We start from the raw sequence: 19476 nt of genomic DNA on the forward strand, positions 1-19476 counted from the left end.
ATCAGCGCAGTGGTTGGAGGGGGGCCAGGGCATGGGCGTGGTAGGTGGAGGACAACCCAGTGGGCAGGGCTGGTGGGTGAAGGGGGACCCAGTGGGCAAGGGGTGGTAGATAATGGGGAGGGAGCCTCGAGGTGTCTTCCAGCAACCTATCTTTGGGGTAGGGTAGGACTGACACCACATATGTCCCACAAACACATTAGGTCCCTTGGTGCCCGGGGAGGGGGAGGATTTGGGTGGAAACTGGAGACTCCACTTGGGAGTGGGGGTTGGGAAAAGACAAAGGAGAGTCAGGTGATGGGGGCCAGGTGACAGAGAGCAGGGAAGACCCAAGAGGCAGATGTCCTCAAGCCCCAGATTCTGTATCCCACCCAGGACCCTGATCCCACCCAGGACCCCGGATCCCACCCCAGGCCCCGATCCACCCTGGGCCCTGGCCCGCCAGCCCCATGTCCAGCCTGGCCGTACCTACAGACTTGGTCCGTGGAAGCCCCTTCCGCAGTGAGCCAGGCAGCTTCTCTGGGCCCGGGAGGCCCTGGCGTTCAAACAATGACTGTGGGGTCAGGGTGACATGGAGGTTCTAGGGCACTGGTGCCTCAGTTCTCTTCCAGTCCCCACCCATCCCCCCTCTGAGCCTCAGACCAGACACCCCAACCGCTCACTCCAGGGGCACTGGAGCCTTGGATACCAGGACTCAGGAATCAGACCAGCCTCTGCCCTGGCAGGCGCAAGGGTAGAAGTGTGGGGGGACACGCTGTGCTATGACATCCCCAGCGCTGGGGCCCTGCGTGTGGTACAGTGACCCTGGGGCAGGCTGAGCTGGCCTAAGTGTGCCTGGGAGAGGCCGTGGGCCCTTCTCCTCCGAACGGTGGGGTCGAAGCGATGGACCCTTACCACAGAAAAATGTACAAACACCCGAGAGGGACACAAGTTCCAGGGCACACAGGGTTCCCAACACTCTACAGGTGCCGGGCAGATGTTTCAAGAGGGTCGTCTTGCAGCCAGTGTGCAAGACCCCCCAGGGAACGCCCAACAGCACCGCACATTGCATAAGGTCCCTTGTCCCTGCACCAACCCACCTGGGCCACATGCAGGGGATGGAGTCTTTGGGACCACAGCCACTCACGCAGAGTCACAAATCCCACACTACGTGACCCAGGTCCCATCCCATGACCCACACACCCCCAGCAGCCCCCTGCCAGGTGCCGGACTCACACTGATCTCGGCCGGTGTGATCCTCCGGCTGGTGGGCCGCTGCTTGACGGTGGCTGCTCTTGAGTCTGCGTCCGCGATGTCAGGTCTCAGGGTTGGCTCCGCAGCTGCCGCCAGGATCTCATCCAGCTTCTCTGCACAGCCAAAGAGGCCCTGTGTCAGCACCAGACCTAAGGGCCCTCAGCCCCACAACCCCGGGTGCCCCCCAGGCTTCTTACTCCCTCAGAGGTCTGCTGCCCAGACCCTCCAGAGACCCCACCCCACCCCCACTTCTGGGGGCACTCTGGTGACACCAGGGAGAGGACCAGGGTAGGGAGAGCCATCAGCAACCCACACCATCCTGACCTCCCCCGTTCCCCTCTGCCTCTGCCCTTCTCAGCACTCATCAGCACGTGGCCCGGTACTGCCTGTCACCTCCTCTGCTCTGGAATGCAGGCCATGTGTGCTGAGCAGACATTCAGGATGGACGGATGGACAGACAGATGTGGAACAGAACCTGCCAACCTAGGCTAGCCTAAATTGTGGCTCTGTGCAAACCTGGGGCCAAGGAGCCTCCCAGGTGGGAGTGTGGAGAAAATGGAGAGATGGGGGCCGTGCTGGAAAGGACCCTCGGAAAAAAAAGCACATGGAGCCACAGAGGAGGGTGGAGAATGGCCAGGACTGAGAAGTACCTTTTAAATCTGCTATAAAGCGATGGCTTTGTTTGCTCTTACCAGCAAGACTATTTAAAATTAATGGCTTAAAAAGTGGTATTTTGAATGATTTGGAAATTTCCATATACTACCACATGACTTGAGAATGCTGGTGGAAGACGCCCCCAGGGGTGGGTGGGCAGCAGCTCCTGCCTGGCCAGACCCTGTGAGGGGTGAAGGGCCCTGCCAACTCAGCTCCATCTCAGCCCCTCAGGACCAGCACATGGATGCTAGGTGGGTGTTGGGACAACAGCCATGTGTCCACTGGCAGCTGCGCTGACCCTCACTCCATGACCCCCATAGACTCCAAAGCTCCCCCATCCCCAACTCTGTGGGGCTGTGCCAACAGCAAGGGGCCAGACATCTGGTCACGGTGCTGGGCAAGTTCCGCGGCCAGCCCAAGCCCTCTTGCTTCTCCTCCCAGGCCCAAGCTAGGGCTGTGGGCCAGTGCCCACCAGTTCCTATGCTCCACAGAGCAACCACACAGGCAGCTCCTAAGCTCTCCGCACCCATCCGCATCCAGCCTGGACCAGCTCCAGTTGCTGTGCCCTGGCCGACCCCAGCGACCTCATGGCCTAGTGTCCTTGTCGACGACAGTGCATCAGAACAGCTCTGCACACGGGAAAGTGGAGGGTGGCACACACACTGCAAGGCTCCCACGGCTCAGACCACACACGTAATGTACGCACACTGACCCTTGCATCCACACACCTGGTCCCACACAGCTCGGGGGTTTGCACCCCCAGTGCCCAGTGCTGGGCGGCTCAGGGGGCAAGCTTGGGGACTTGCAGTGTTTGAACTTTCTCTGTGTGTCCTTCCAGCTACCTCGTGAAGAAAATACTGTCATCCCCCTTCTTGCCCATGAGGACACTGGAGCTCAGAAAGAAGAAATGGCCCCAGGTCACAGGCCCAAAAAGTAGAGACCAGATTTAGCCACGCACAGTCCTGAGCCACAGAGCTGAAGACATGAGGGGACAGAGGACATGCTGGGGACACATGGGGCCCTGGCTCACCAGGGGGGCATTGCCACCTGAACCTTTGGTTTGCACTGGCTCCCACAGACCCAAAACAGTGGGTGAGGGCGGCAGCCATCACAAGCAGTGGTGCTGGGCCAGGCGAGAACTGTTGGCACAATGGAAGAAATCGAGGATCCCGCAAACCACAAGCTGCCAGGGCTGACGCCACCCCCAGCAAACTACACAATGAATTTGTAAGTAAGGGATTTTGGAGAAGAAAATGAAGCCTGTCAGGAGCCAGGTCTGGGTGCTGGGGCCTAAACCTCCACCCAGCCTCATTACAGCCATCGGGACCGTTTGAACAACCAGGCCTAAGCAGGTATGATCAAGATTATCACGAGGGGCCTGCGGGGGGAGTTGCCACCACTGTCCCTGCAAGGGGTGATGCAGCACCCTGGGAGCCCACTGGTGAGCTGGGAAATGGAGCCAGAATATTCCAGGAATAGCTCGGGTCTGCCCCAGAGGCTGAGGAAGAGACAGGGATCCCTGGAGGAGGCCTTGGAATCTGCTTTAATATCTGAAGAGACACCTGGAGCTGCGACAGCAAGGAAGCTTCGGAAGGTGAAAGGAGGCAGAAAGACCAGTCACACGGGAGGGCTGGAGGCAGTGCTAAATCCCCAGAGTGAGGGTGATGGAAGGCTGAGCCTGGGAGAGTGAGTGAGGGTGATGGAAGGCTGGGCCTTGGAGCGTGAGCGCGATGAAAGGCTGGGCCTTGGCCTTGGAGAGTGAGTGAGGGCGACGGAAGGCCGGGCCTCGGAGAGTGAGTGAGGATGATGGGAGGCTGGGCCTCGGAGAGGGAATGAGGGTGATGGAAGGCTGGGCCTTGGAGAGTGAGTGAGGGCGATGGAAGGCTGGCCCTTGAGAGTGAGTGAGGACGATGGAAGGCCAGGCCTCGGAGAGTGAGTGAGGATGATGGAAGGCTGGGCCTCGAGAGTGAGTGAGGGCGATGGAAGGCTGGGCCTCAGAGATTGCAGGTGATAGAAGGCGGGAACTTGGAGAGTGAGTGAGGATGATGGAAGGCCAGGCCTTGGAGAGTGTGTGAGGGTGATGGAAGGCTGGGCCTTAGGCAGCCAGTGAGGGTGATGGAAGGCCTGGCCTCAGAGAGTGAATGAGGACGATGGATGGCCTGGCCTCAGAGAGTGAATGAGGGCGATGGAAGGCCAAGCCTCAGAGAGCAAGTGAGGGCGATGGAAGGCCGGGCCTTGGAGAGTGAGTGAAGGCGATGGAAGGCCGGGCCTCGGAAAGTGAGGGCAATGGAAGGCTGGGGCTCGGAGATTGCGGGTGATAGAAGGCCGGGCCTTGGAGAGTGAGTGAGGGTGACGGAAGGCCGGGCCTTGGAGAGTGAGTGAGGGTGACGGAAGGCCGGGCCTTGGAGAGTGAGTGAGGGCAACGGAAGGCCGGGCCTTGGAGAGTGAGTGAGGGTGAGAGAAGGCTGGGCCGTGGAAAGTGAGCGAGCGCAACGGAAGGCTGGGCCTTGGGCAGCGAGTGAGCACACCTATTCCCATGTAGGGAGAGCAGGAAACAGACCCAGCACAGAGGGGCCCTGGCTGGCCCAGGGCCAAGGTCAGCAGATGGCCTAGACGAAGGCCACCTCCAGCCTTGTCTGGGCCCCCCAAATCCCAAGTAGTAGCAAAGGGAGGCACCCTGTCCACCCAGAGAGGCCAAGGGGCCAGTGGAGCCCAGGCCCTGAGACTACTGCAGACCACTCCTGGGTGAGTCGCCTGTGTGGACCCTGCATCCTCTGTGGCCAGGCTGGACATACAGAGAGGAGCCCCAGAGGAAGTAGCAGTGGGAACCGAAGGTCCCTGGGCCTGCAGGGAGGGGGGCTCCCAATGCCGTGGGCCCAGCCAGGCACAGAGAGCCCCCAGGAATTACAGAAATAAAGGGAGCTGGCGCCATCCCTGGGCACTGCCCACTGTGGCCCCAATCACCACTACGTTCTGCATGTGCCGCAGCTGGTCTCCCCCCTCCTAGCCCTTCCTCATCAGAATAACCACGCCCCATCCTTCATGCCCGATCTGGGCTTCCCAAGGCCAGGAGCTTCCTTTGCTGCCCGGCTCAGCTCTAAGCCCCAAGATCTACAGCTGTGCCTACCTGGCTGCACCCCTGGGAACATGCCCTTCCCTCTTTCCAGGGCAGATATCCTGCGCCCTCCACCTAGTGCCAGGGGTCTTCTGCCACAACCCCCACCATTTCCAGAAGGAGGCCAGCAGGATGGTGCAGCCCCAGCCTCCAGAACCCACCACGACTTGAAGCGGAAACTCCTGACACCAGCACACCCTCGGATGGGGTCAGGAAAAGCTGGGGCCTGGGACCCTGAGGCCCCACAGCAGGTGACTCACCCCCTTTCCTTCTCCGAATTGAGGCTTGGAATTAAGAAACAGAGCAAAGGGAGTAAGAGGCAGCTTCATCCCCAGCACCTGGGCCCCATCCCCCACACCCATTTCCCAGCCCGCACCTCCCACCCCATTGGCAACCAGGACCCCCATCCCCAGTATCCTAGCCTCTATTCTCATATCAGACTGCAAAAGAGCACATCTTCCAAGATGCCAAGTCATTACACTGCTTGAAACTCAGAGAGACAACTCTACGTGGAAACACACGTATGCACGTGTATGCGCGCACACAGCACCCACATGCACGCACACACATGCAATGCACACACATATACACATACACGCAGTGCACATGCTCATGCATGCACGTACACACATGCATACGCACACACGCACACACACAAACATGCACACACGTGCACTCACGCACATACACAGAGAATTCCCTCATAGTTAAATCATTTTCAGTTTTGTTCAAATTTTTGTTGAGAAAAAAGGAAAAACCCCCTATAAAAGTCAAGTTCGGAGACCACTGCTGCCTAGGGTGGCCACCAGAGCTCTGTGTGCAAAGGGCGGCCATGTCTGTTTGGCCAAGAAACCTTTCCCAGAATGAGGCTGGTCACAAGACTGCACAGTTAGTGTGGCGCCTGCCCTGCTTGGCTGTTTTCTGTACTCATCACAAAAGGAAAGAGATCCAGGAAGTGAGGTACGAGGAAATCAAGACTTCTGGGAACCTGGGTGGGCAGCAGGGCTTGGACATGCTGGGACCCTCCCTGGCCTGGCTGTCCACTGAGCCCTGCAGCCCCAGTACATCCCTGCCTCAAGCCAAACAGATGTGCACATGGAGACCAGGGGAGCTCCCCACTGCAGGGACAGGGGATTTGCCTTCCTGTTCTTGTACCAAGTCAGAAGGCGGGTCTTCACCCACCCCTTCTTCTCACCCCAACTCTTCAGCTTCTGCTTACACCATCCCCCCACCTGGACCCCCCCTCCACAGCCCCCTCCTACATCCTCTGACCAGCACACGGTCACCCTGGGGTGCACCTGTACCCTTGCCATCTGCTCTCTCTGTCCCCTCATGCTTCCTGACTTTCCAGGTGTCCACTCTCCTTCCTCAAGAGACAGTGGGATCCCGGAAGTGTCCTCAGCTAGACACTGCAACTCATAGGGATGACTTGTTTGTGCTGGGAATGAACCAACAGGTCGATTTTCTATCCTTTAAAAATACAAAAATTGCTGGACTGCAGCCTGATTCTTGAGTACCTGGGGAAACCTTGATGGTGGCCTGGCCTTCCCCACACAAGACATTTCCAGAGGGGCTGGTTGGAAGGTGGGCACATGGTGCTGGCTGCCCAGGATGGCTGCCCTCTGGGGCAGGGGGCTGCCCAGTTCTGTCTGGAGCCAGCTCCACACAAGTCGTGATTTTCACCCAGCAGTGTGGACACAATCTCAGGGAGGAGCTGGTGAAAATGATCCTGACCCAAAGCCACAAGCAGGGTCTTCTGGAAGACAAGTCCATGGAGCAGCCTGGAGCAGCCATGCTGTGAGGCCAATGTACAGGAGAGGGTGGGAACCCAAGTCGGGGAAAAGTAGGGAGGAGGAGGAGCTGCTTCTGCACACTGGTCTCAGCTCTTCAGACAAAAACAGCTCAGAGGGCAGAAGGCAATCCTACTGCTTCCGCAAGGCAGGGTTCCTGGTCCCGGGATTATGAATCTCAGGCTGCTCAAGCCCCTCTCTGTGCAGAATTAGGAGGGTCCCTTCTGAACATGCACCTGAACAGGACCATCTGACATCCTCTGGCAGGAGACTCCAGGGACCTGCCCACCAGAGCCTTGGTCTGATGTCCAGCCAGACCCAGCTGCCTGCTGGTATCCGGTTTGTCAATCTGTCTGGATCCTCATTCAGTGTGACAGGTCAGTTCTCTGTGACTGGCTGACTGGCCCTGGACCCTTGAGGCTCCAGAGCCAGAAGGGTGGCTCCTCTGCCTCACTCTTGAATGAATGGGTTTAGAGAGCTATACAATTCTAGGTGGAGAGTTATCTTGCCTGATATTTGAAGTATTGTTCCATCATTTTCTAGATCTGTTATTACTGAGAAGTCAGCTATCAACTTAACCATTATGCCTTTAAAAGTAATCTTGCTTTTCTCTCTGGTAATTTTACAATTTTGATTCTGGTATTCTGCAGTTTTACTATCATGGGTCTAGATCAGATTTATTTCCCTGCTCTTGACTTATGCTTCTTCAAACCGGAGAGTCAGGTCTTTATTCAATTCTGGAAAATTCTTACCCATTTATTCTTCAAATATTGACTCTGGAACTCCCATTTAGTAGATTCTGGGATTTCCTCATTTGTCCCCCACATCTCTTAACTGCTCTTTGATATTCTGCATCTACTTATTTTTCCGTGCTGCACTCTCAGTAATTTCGTCAGATTTCTCCTCCAATTCATTGTTTCTTTCTTCACCTACATTATACTGCTTGTTCCTTCCACGGAGTTTTTAATCTCAGTGGCTATATTTTTTGCTTTTGGGATCCTTCTAAAACCTGCTTGTAGCTTTTTTATATCAATCTGTTCTTTTTAAGTTATGAGTTGTATTGTTTCTTTTAATTTTCTTAATATTTTATCTTATTGCCTGTTTCATATTTTTCTATGATTTACTGTCTCTCATTATTCTATGACTTCCAGTTCTTTAGATGCTAATTCAGTTCTCAGGCTTGGTTCTAGCTTTCTCATTTCCCATGGGTCCACAGTCATGTCTCCTGCTCTCATGAGGGCATCAGACCCTAACCCCAACCCTTAGGACCTATATCCAGGTTCAAAGGTCTCATGGGCTATGGAAACATTAGCTTCCTCTTACTCCCCTGGCTGACTGGTCTCTTCAACTTTGAAGCCTAGGCATGTCTCTTCCTTTATTGAGTTAGCTCTACATTTTTAATTTAGTTTTATTTTATTTTACCCAGAGTATCTACGGAGAAAAAAATCCTAACCATGTCAGTCCAGCCTATCCTGGTGTTGTTCTCTACATTCAACTTAACTACAGCCAAGAGCACTTATTTGGGGTGGAGGATGGGCTCAGCCTGTGGGTGTGTGTCAGGGCTCAGTTCATGTGTAAGGTCAGGGATCATGTTGGGAGTCAGGGTTCCTTCTATGGCAGTGGCAGAGCTAAGACTGGGGCTAGGATTGGGTTTACACTATGGAAGGCAAGATTGCTATTAATTGTCACGTATACCAGAACGTGTCCATTACAAGGCTGTTAACAGATATGTCAGTACGTACCCATGACGACGTTAACAATCACATGTCGGGACATGTCCATGATGAGGCTGGTAACAGTCACATATGTCAGGACGTGTCCATAATGAGGCTGTTAACAGTCACATATGTCAGGATACATCCATGATGAGGCTGTTAACAGTCACATGTGTCAGGACATGTCCATGATAAGGCTGTTAACAGCCACATATGTCAGGACACGTCCATGAGGCTGTTAACAGTCACATGTCAGGACACGTCCATAATGAGGCTGTTAACAGTCACATGTGTCAGGACATGTCCATGATGAGGCTGTTAACATTCACGTATGTCAGACCATGTCCATGATGAGGCTGTTAACAGTCACGCATGTCAGGACACGTCCATGATGAGGCTGTTAACAGTCACATATGTCAGGACATGTCCATGATGAGGCTGTTAACAGTCACATGTCAGGACATGTCCCTAAGGGTGTTAACAGTCACACACAAGTGTCAGGACACGTCCATGAGGTTAACAGTCACGTGTCAGGATACGTCCATGATGAGGTTGTTAACAGTCACATATGTCAAGACATGTTCCTAAAGCTGTTAATAATCACATATGTAAAGACATGTCCTTAAGCTGTTAACAGTCACGTGTCAGGACATGTCCCTAAAGCTGTTAACAGTCACATATTATCAGGACATGTCCATGAGGAAGCTGTTAACAGTCACATAAGTTAGGATATGTCCATGATGAGGTTGTTAACAGTCACATGTCAGGACATGCCCACGAGGCCATTAATAGTCACATATCAGGACACACCCATGATAAGTCCCCATCAAAGTCCAACACCCTCTTGTTCACCCCCCACAAGGTACACACGGCCCTTTCTTGTCATCTACTGTTAGCTTCACAACAGCCCTGTGAGGTGATCAGGCTCAGTGCCATTACCCCACCTGACCAATAAGCAACCAGGTACAGAGAGGGAAAAATAAATGCAAAGGTTACTCAATGCCTGGCAGAGGCAGGAGCAGGACCAAGTTTCCTGATTCCTGTTCCTTCCTCCCTCCAGGACTGCCTTCCCTCAACCAGAGAAGACGCAGGAGTAAAGTCAGAGATGTGGAGAGCACAGACACGGCACATGCACGCACGCACATGCACACACGCACACACACACAAGCATGTACACGCACGCATACATGCACACACACGGAAAACACACCTGGGGACCCAGGCCCTGCTCCCCAAACACATCTGTCCAGGTTGTCCCCCATCCTGCTCCAGCACTGTCCCATCCCCGAGCCCCACCCCACGACAGCCGATTTTCCCCACCACAGCAGTGTGCCATGCATTTGTCCTCTGACCCGTTCATATGTCCATCTGTCCACCCTTGAGCCCATCCCTCCGTGTCTGCACCCAACCACCCATCCCACCTGTGTCCACCTGCCACCGCCCCACCCGCCGCTCACCGAGCTCCTCCAGTTCGGCCGTCATGGACTTGGAGCGGAGTGTCAGTGTGGTGCTGGGGGCCCTCTTGGGGGGAGGCGGGGCTGCAAAGAAGAGGGAGGCTTTGGGCCTCCTGTCCAGCAGCAGGCGGCGCGGCGTGGCCAGGTGCAGGTGCCACTTGCGCTCCACTGCCTGGACCTCCTCGTACTCCCGTGAGGAGGAGTCACACTGTGCGAGGATCTTGTTGAGACTGCGGCTAGACGCAAACTTCTTCATGGCGTGGAAGCTCAGAGGCCCCCAGGGTCGGGACCGTGGGAAGGTGGTCAAGGGCCCCTGTGGGGGTCACTGCACCTGGCTCTGGCCTGGGTACCTGCACTGCAGACTCTGAGGGCTGGGCCTGGGGGCACCAGAGCCATGGAGTGGGGGCTGGGAGGGGTCTCCCCACAGGCCCGGCTCCCACTGTCCCTGAGCACCCCTGGGCCCAGGCAGCCCCCACACTCCCCAGGGACGCAAGTGTGGCCAGCCAGAGCCACGGGGCCTGGGCTGGGCCGGGCCAGCAAGAGCCTCCCGGCCCGGGCTGCAGCGGCCGCGGCGCGGCAAGAAGACGCTTTTCCTCTTCCCTTCAGGTGCCGCCTCCCCCTTTCCCTCCGACAGTAAGGCAGCAGCACAGCGTCAACCTCACGGTTGCTATGGCAACCCCGGCCTCCAGGCAGCTGCTGCCGGTGTCGGAAGGAGGGCGGCCGCCACACCAGGGGCTGGGGGAGCCAGGAGGAAGGGGGCAGGGGACCCAGGGCAGGACAAGACAGGCGCAAAGGAGCATGAGGGAGGGCCAGGGGCCCCAAGAAGTCAGGTGGACCTGAGGTGGGGCAGCCTGTGTCAGGAGTCAGAGACCAAGGATCAGCAGCCTAACATCAGTGATGGGGTTGGAAACCAGGACCAAATCTGGGCTCCTCATCTAGGTTTAGAAATCCGATGCTAGCAGTCTGGGATCAGGGATAGGGAGAAGAATGAGGGGCTGGAGTCGGTGGCCTGAGCCTGAGCCCTCACCTCGGCGCCGAGCCCCGTCTTCTTCAGGCTTCCTGGTCACCGATACAACCTTCATGACAAGGCGGTTCCCGCCCTGACGGATCAGGGCCACCACCTGCTTATGGCCAACCTTCACCACGTTCACACCATTCACCTGCGGACACAAAGGCGGCTTTCTTTCCCCCTTGGCCAAGAATCAGGGTTGGGGTTAGGCAGGTAGGGCCAGGCCTCACCTCGATGAGGAAGTCTCCAGTGCGCAACCCAGCCCTCCAGGCCACGCCCTCCACATCCACAGACTCCAGGTACTGTAGCGCGGGGAAGGCAGGTGTGGGCGTGAACTCCTCGATGGGGGTCTCCGCTGCAAAGGGTTGGGCTCAGCGGGGTGGCACAGTCACCTCCCACAGACAGTTAACAGGGTGAAGGGACAACTGTGAGCACAGGTGGCTGAACAGAACCCGGCAGTAAAGGCCACGCGATGCAGTGTTCTAGAATCTGTGGTCCCTCTCTCTGAGAGTTCCCTGCTCACAGTAAGTGACCCCTGCCCCAGACTCTTAGATAGCAAAGATACGGAAGCTGAAGAGGGATCAGAACCCACACTAGCGTAGGTCCAAAGCCAAACCACAGTCACCACCCTGGCAGAAAACTGGAAGAAGCGGGTAAGGAAGAGGGAACAGGGGAGCCAAGAGGCACACCCTTAGGGCTTCTGCACCTCCTCCACCTCCTCCACAAGGGCCCGCCCAGGACTTTAGCCCCGCCCCCTCACAAGGGTCCACCCAGCACTTTGGCCCCACCCCTCACAAGGCCCAGGCCAGCACTTTTAGCCCCACCCCTCACAAGGGCCTGCCCAGCACTTTGGCCCCACCCTCCCACAAGGGACAACCTAGCACCTTTGGCCCCACCCCCTCACAAGGGTCCACCCAGCACTTTGGCCCCACCCCTCACAAGGCCCCGCCCAGCACTTTTAGCCCCAACCCCTCACAAGGGTCCAACCAGCACTTTGGCCCCACCCTCCCACAAGGGACAACCTAGCACCTTTGGCCCCACCCCTCACAAGGGCCCGCCCAGCACCTTCAGCCCCACCCCCTCACAAGGGCCCACCCAGCACCTTCGGCCCCACCCCCTCACAAGGGCCCGCCGAGCACCTTCGGCCCGACCCCCTCACAAGGGCCCGCCCAGCACCTTCGGCCCCACCCCTCACAAGGGCCCGCCCAGCACATTCGGCTCCACCCCCTCACAAGGGCCCGCCCAGCACCTTCGGCCCCACCCCCTCACAAGGGCCCGCCCAGCACCTTCGGCCCCACCCCCTCACAAGGGCCCGCCCAGCACCTTCGGCCCCACCCCCTCACAAGGGCCCGCCCAGCACCTTCGGCCCCACCCCCTCACAAGGGCCCGCCCAGCACCTTCGGCCCCACCCCCTCACAAGGGCCCGCCCAGCAATTCGGCCCCACCCCCTCACAAGGGCCCGCCCAGCACCTTCGGCCCCACCCCCTCACAAGGGCCCGCCCAGCACATTCGGCCCCACCCCCTCACAAGGGCCGGCCCAGCACATTCGGCTCCACCCCCTCACAAGGGCCGGCCCAGCACCTTCGGCCCCACCCCTCACAAGGGCCCGCCCAGCACATTTGGCTCCACCCCCTCACAAGGGCCCGCCCAGCACCTTCAGCCCCACCCCCTCACAAGGGCCCGCCCAGCACCTTCGGCCCCACCCCCTCACAAGGGCCCGCCCAGCACCTTCGGCCCCACCCCTCACAAGGGCCGGCCCAGCACCTTCGGCCCCACCCCCTCACAAGGGCCCGCCCAGCACCTTCGGCCCCACCCCCTCACAAGGGCCCGCCCAGCACCTTCGGCCCCACCCCCTCACAAGGGCCCGCCCAGCACCTTCGGCCCCACCCCCTCACAAGGGCCCGCCCAGCACCTTCAGCCCCACCCCTCACAAGGGCCGGCCCAGCACCTTCGGCCCCACCCCCTCACAAGGGCCCGCCCAGCACATTCGGCTCCACCCCCTCACAAGGGCCCGCCCAGCACCTTCGGCCCCACCCCTCACAAGGGCCCGCCCAGCACCTTCGGCCCCACCCCTCACAAGGGCCCGCCCAGCACCTTTAGCTCCTCGGAGAACAAAGCCGAAGCCCTCGTGGTCCCGTTTCTGCAGCACGGCCACCTTGTCCTCGATGACATAATCACTGAGCAGAGAGCAGAGAGGGTGGGGGAGCCAACCCGACCCTTCCATGCCCCAGATGGGGCCAGGGCACAGCCTGCCCACTCCCCTCACCTTCTGACCTCTGCACCCAGCATCTGTGGATGGCTCCCACCAGCCAATGCCCCCCCTCCCATCAAAATGCCCTCTGCAGCACCCCTGGTGTGTCCACACCCCCTGCCCCTACCACATCCCTGACGTGTCCACACCCCTGCCCCCACCACATCCCTGGCGTGTCCACAGCCCCTGCTGCCACCACATTCCCGGCGTGTCCACACCCCCGCCCCTGCAGCACCCCTAGTGTGTCCACACCCCCGCCCCCTGCGCACCCCGGGGTGTCCATACCCCTGCCCCCTGCAGCACCCCTGGTGTGTCCACACCCCCTACAGCACCCCCGATGTGTCCACACACCCCCCACCGCATCCCTGGAGTGTCCACGCCCCCTGCCCCCACCACATCCCTGGCGTGTCCACACCCCCTGCCACCACCACATTCCTGGCGTGTCCACACCCCCGCCCCCTGCAGCACCCCTAGTGTGTCCACACCCCCGCCCCCTGCAGCACCCCTGGGGTGTCCATACCCCTGCCCCCTGCAGCACCCCTAATGTGTCCACACCCCCTGCAGCACCCCTGAGGTGTCCACACACCCCCCACCGCATCCCTGGTGTGTCCATGCCCCCTGACCCCACCACATCCCTGGTGTGTCCACACCCCTTACCCCCACCACATCCCTGGCATGTCCACGCCCCCCACCACATCCCTGGCGTATCCACGCCCCCCACCCCACCGTACCTGTGGGACGTGAGGCTGTCATAGGAGCCCACTGTGTAGTGACGGAAAAGCCGCTTGGTCCGATCCTCCCGAGTTTCTGAAGGGAGTTTCAGGAGCTGATGGAGGGGTCATGTCCTGCAACTGGACTGAACTGCCCCTAACCGTGCCAACCACCAGTCTGCCCATGTGCACCCATGCATGCCCAGATGGAAGGGGCCAAAAAACCTGGGCCCTGGAGCCCAGAGGAGCTGGGCAGGAAGGTTGAAGGTCCTGCAAGAATCCTGGGCTCTGGGAGTCCAGGAAGGGCAGCAGCCTGGGCATCCCTCCCTGGAGTACCCGAGACAGAGATGGGATGCGGCAGAGCCTTTCAGAGTGAGGGAGAGGGTCTGTGTGTGTGTCTGTGTGTGAGTGTCTGTGACTCACAGTCGTGCTCATGTGTGTATGCGTCTATGATTATCCACGTCCGTGTGTCCGTGACCCATGGTTGTATGTAAGGGCTATGCTAGTGTGTGCACGTGCATGTGTCTGAGTGGCCGTGGCCCAAAGTCCTATGTAAGTGCTGTCCTCATGTGTGTACATGTGATGCATAAATGCTATGCGTGCGTTAAGTGCCGTGCTCACGCGTGTACGTGTGCATGTCTGTAAGCATCCGTGACCCTCAGTCGCGCGTAAGTGCTGTGCTCGTGTTTATGCACGTGCGTGTATCTGTGCATCTGCGTGTGTAATGGCTGCGCTCGTATCTACGAGTGCCACGTCTATCCATGACCCTCAGTCACATGTAAGGGATGCGTGTCTGTCTGTGTCTGCGTATCTGTGACCCGTGGTCATTCGTAAGTGCCATGCTCATGTGTGTACGTGTGTGTGTCTGAGTGTCCGTGATGTAGTCACGCATAAATGCGTGGACATGTCTGTGTCTGTGACTCACAGTCATGTGGAAGGGTTATGCTCACGCATGTGCATGTCTGTGTCCGTGACCGGTGATTGTAAGGGCTGTGCTCAAGAATGTTCATACGCATGTGTCTGTCTTTGAGTGTCTGTGGACCACAGTTGTGTGCAAGGGCTGCGGTTTGCCCCTGTGGGCACTGGTGCAGAGCAGCCTCAAGTTGTCACTGAACCCCTCACCACCACAGCCCCTTGCCCTCAGCCTCACGGGGTCCCGAAGTGGAGCTGGAAGTCCAGGTGTGGAGGGTGGGCCTCTTCCCTGACGTCTCTGCCCCCACAGGACTCCCCCAATCCATCCCCTTGATCTCAGAGCCCCACATGGCACTGCGGGGCTGGCTACTGTCACCTACTCCACCCTGGCTTCATGAGCTCCACCAGCTGCAGTGTCTAACCCACACTCCAGCCACCACCTCTGCCCTGCTCCAGACCTGCCTCCTCGGCGGCCTGACCGGACTTCTCAAAAGACGGAGGCCCTGACCCTCTCCAGACAAGGACCCCGCCTTCTCTATCTCTCTCCTGTTCTCTCTTATTAGCATTTCTGCAGATCACTTTATTCATTCATCAGGTACTTATTGGGCTCCTCTGTATCCCAGGCCCTGTTTGCTTCTGGTTCTAGGCATACAGCAGAGAACAGAAGTCTCAGTTCTCATGGGTTTTATCAGCTATTTGGGTAAAAGAATAAACTAACCAAAAATAAGTTAAAACGTAACACACTAAGTGCTGACAGAAAACGTCGATAGATGCTTAAAGGAAAATATGCAGAAAAGGGCTGCAGCGACTATCTGCAGTTTCGGGTGGCCATGGAAGGGCTCCTGAGGAAGGCGGGGGGTGGCGTGAATGTTGAAGGACATGTGGGAGCCGTACAGGGAAGGACTTCTAGGGAGGGGGCAGCAAGGCAAAGCCCACAGGCAGGAGTCTGCCTAGGGCCCCGTGGACAGTGAGGGGCCTGTGGGGCTGGGGCAGAGGGAGCAAGACAAGGCAGTAGGAAATGAGATCAAAGCAGCCCCACAACGTTTGATTACCTACCTGCCCCACTAACTGTGAGCTCCTTGAGGATAAAGACCACATCGTATTTATAACTCTACTCCTAGTGCCTAACACGGAGCCTGGCACATAGCTGACACTCAACATTTTAACTAGATGGACAGATGGATAGACAAACTGATGGGCAGATGAGCGGGTGGGTGGATCAAAGGGCAGATGGACATACAATTGATGGAGAGACTAAAAGGAAAATGGGTATGTAAGTGGATGGATTTGGCAGATGGGTCAATGTACGTGTGGATGGGTCAGTCAAAGCATAAATGGACATACGGAAAAACGGATGGATGTTGGACTGATGAAAGAGGGTGGGTGGATGGATGGGTGGTGTGCGGGTAAGTGGATGGATAGCATGGGTTGATGGGTGAGTAGATGGATGGTAGGAGTGTGGGTAGGCCAAAAGATAGATGGAGATAAGAATGGGCAGGTAGATGGATAGAAAGAAGGAAAACAGAGAGGAAGGGAGGGAGAGAAAAAGGAGGGAGGGAGGAAGGAAGGAGGGAGGAAGGGGGAGGGAGGGATGGAGGAGCAAAGGAGGGGAGGGAGGGACAAAGGGAGGGAGGAGGAAGGGGAGGGAGGGAGGAGGGGAGGGAGGGAGGGAGGGAGGGAGGAGAGGAAGGACAAAAAGAGGGAGGGAGAGAGGAGGGGAGGGAAGGAGGAAGGGGGAGGGAGAAGGGGGGACGGAGGGAGGGAGGGAGGAGAGGGAGAGAGAGAGGGAGCAGGGAGAGGGGGAGGAAGGGAGGGAGGGAAGAAGAAAAGTGGGAAGAGGGGGAGGGAGGAAGGGGAAGAGAAAGGATGGGAGGGATGAAGGAAGAGAGTGAGGAGGGAGGAGGGGAAGGAAGAGAGAAAGGAGGGGGAGGGAAGGAGGGAGGAGGGAGTGAGGAAGGGAGGAGGGAGAAGGGGGAGGGAGGAAGGAGAAGACAGAGGATGGGAGGGAGGAAGGAGGAGGGGAGGGAGGAGGGGGAGGGAAGGAGGGAGGAGGGGGTGGGAGGAAGGGGGAGGGAGGGAGGGAAGGAGAAAGGACAGGAGAGAGGAGGGAGGAATGAGGACTGGCCTGGATTTCCAGGCCCCGCCACTAACACTGTGGCCCTCAGGAAGCTGACGGTGTCTCTCCTTTGTGAAACAAGAAAACCAGCCGTGGAGGGCCCTGAGTTCTGTATTTTCCCATCCTGAAGTCCTGCCAGCACTCACCCCTCCTCTCTCCTCTCCCCACACACACCATGGTGACTATGCACACCTGCATCCATCCTTGCTGGTCTAGCCACACTGCTCAGGTTGGCATCAGACCCTCATCCCCATCCCTCCACATTGACCCAGACATGGGAGTGCAAGCAGCACCTGCCTGCCCGCAGAAGGACTTCCAAATTTTGCAGCTCACTAGGCTCATGGTCTTAAATTTTGTGGACCAAACAAATTGTATTTATTATGTAACACTTCCCAGCTTTATTAATCAAGCACAGAAAAACCAGCTGAAGCAAAAACACTACCGTGACCTCCAAAACAACAACCAACCATGGTGGAAAGAAAGGAAAGGAAAGAAGGGACGTGGTGGCATCCCATCCACATCAGCAGCGGGGCCTCACACAGACCATGCTCTGAATCTCCAGTCATCTCACCCCTCCTCTCCCTGAGTCAACTTGGAAGATGCTGCCAGCAGTTCCCTCCCACCAAGTCGGGCTGGGTGAGTGGCAGGACCTGTCTCCAAACCCCAGCACTGCCTGGCCCAGGACTGGCAGGCAGGGCCCCTCCTTGCTTCACAGCCCTTCCCTGTCCCCACTCCTGTCCCCAAAACGAATCTGTTTTGGATTCCGGCCTGTTGGAAGCAGGTTTCTATTCCTGGGCTTCCCTCCGGCCTCTGGCAGAACTTGGCCCTGGACCCCAAGCCAGAGAACGCTCATGACAGCCTCAGCTGAGGATGGAGGGATGGCACCCTTCTCCTGCCCCACTCAGCCCAAAAACGCTTCCTGAGCAGGCACCTCTGACACTCCCCTGGGTGACACACCCCAGTCCTGCTCTCACTAGGCCATCATCACCCAGGCCTCTAGCTATGTCATCCAACCCCCGCTGGGTCTGCGCACCCCGCCCCTACTTACCACTCCTCCCCCTTGCTCATCTGCCCTGCCAGGCCTTTACCCTAACCCTGAACAAGCTGCCCCAGCCTCCCTCCCACCACACTGCCTGGGTGTGTTGCTGTGGTGAAACCTCAGACCAGCTGCCCTCTCCCTCCTCCACGTGGCCTCAGTGCCACAGACGCCGCTCACCCTCACTGCACACGTGAGCTCCACTCACCCCACCAGTGAGGGGCAGAGGCTACACGCACAGACCTTGGAACCACCACTGAGAACAGACCATGGGCGTGCCCTCAGGGCTAGGATTTGACCCCTCTGTGCCTCGACCTCCTAAAAACAAACCACTGACAGACCCACTTCACAGGACCGCTAGGAGAAATCAGTGACTTCTCACGTGCCAAGAGGCCCAGAAAAAGCAGGCACCTGGAGCTGTCACAGCTACCAGGTCTAGCACCCTGCCACACCTGCACACATGGGACTCTGCTGTCCCCACATGCTGACCACCTGAGAGCTCCTTGTCCTCCCCAAGGCTAAACTCAAACCCCATCTCCACTTGGAAACTCTCTCTGCCTCCCTCAGACCAACACAGGTCCCTATGGCATCCATGCACACACATCCACACTCACACACGCATACTGTCATGGCAACTGCACAGCCACGGCCTCATGGCCTGGTACAGCACACCACACGCACACATCCAGACACACCAGCCACACGCACACTCCAGACACACCACACCACACGAACGTGCTCCAGACACAACACGCCACATGAACATGCTCTGGACACACCATACACCACACACACGCTCCAGATGCACCACACCACACACACACTACAGACACACCACGCCACATGCACACACAACACGCCACAAGAACGTGCTCCAGACACACCATGCCACGTGAACATGCTCCGGACACACCATGCCACATGAACATGCTCCAGACAAAACACGCCACACGCACACATCCGGACACACCAGCCACACGCACACTCCAGACATACCACGCTACATGAACGTGCTCTGGACACACCATGCCACATGCACACGCTCCAGACGCAACACACCACGCCACGTGAATGTGCTCCAGACACACCATGCCACATGCACACGCTCCAGACACACCACGCCACACGCACACACTCCAGACACACCACGCCACATGAACGTGCTCCAGACACACCACGCCACATGCACACGCTCCAGACACACCACGCCACATGAACGTGCTCCAGACACACCACGCCACACGCACACACTCCAGACACACCACGCCACATGAACGTGCTCCAGACACACCACGCCACATGCACACGCTCCAGACACACGTCACACGCACACACTCCGGACACACCACGCCACATGAACGTGCCCCGGACACAACATGCCACATGCACACACTCCAGACACACCACGCCACATGCACACGCTCCAGACACAACACGCCACATGCACACACTCCGGACACACCACACCACATGCACACTCCAAA

The 19476-nt window shown here is 57.8% G+C and overlaps 1 protein-coding gene across 1 annotated transcript in view; it reads right to left on the reverse strand.

The window, feature by feature from the left end:
- SHANK3 (SH3 and multiple ankyrin repeat domains 3) overlaps positions 1-19476 on the reverse strand; it is a 47415-nt gene that overhangs the window by 11556 nt on the left and 16383 nt on the right. The window contains exons 11-17 of the mRNA XM_064283236.1: positions 13950-14025; positions 13062-13144; positions 11198-11322; positions 10986-11118; positions 9962-10042; positions 1213-1343; positions 466-550 (exon numbers count right to left, since the gene is read on the reverse strand). Coding sequence (XP_064139306.1) covers positions 466-550; positions 1213-1343; positions 9962-10042; positions 10986-11118; positions 11198-11322; positions 13062-13144; positions 13950-14025 — 714 coding nt within the window. The remainder of the gene's footprint in view (positions 1-465; positions 551-1212; positions 1344-9961; positions 10043-10985; positions 11119-11197; positions 11323-13061; positions 13145-13949; positions 14026-19476) is intronic.

Source organism: Loxodonta africana, chromosome 4 (genome assembly GCF_030014295.1).
Source record: "Loxodonta africana isolate mLoxAfr1 chromosome 4, mLoxAfr1.hap2, whole genome shotgun sequence".
Lineage (NCBI taxonomy): Eukaryota > Metazoa > Chordata > Mammalia > Proboscidea > Elephantidae > Loxodonta > Loxodonta africana.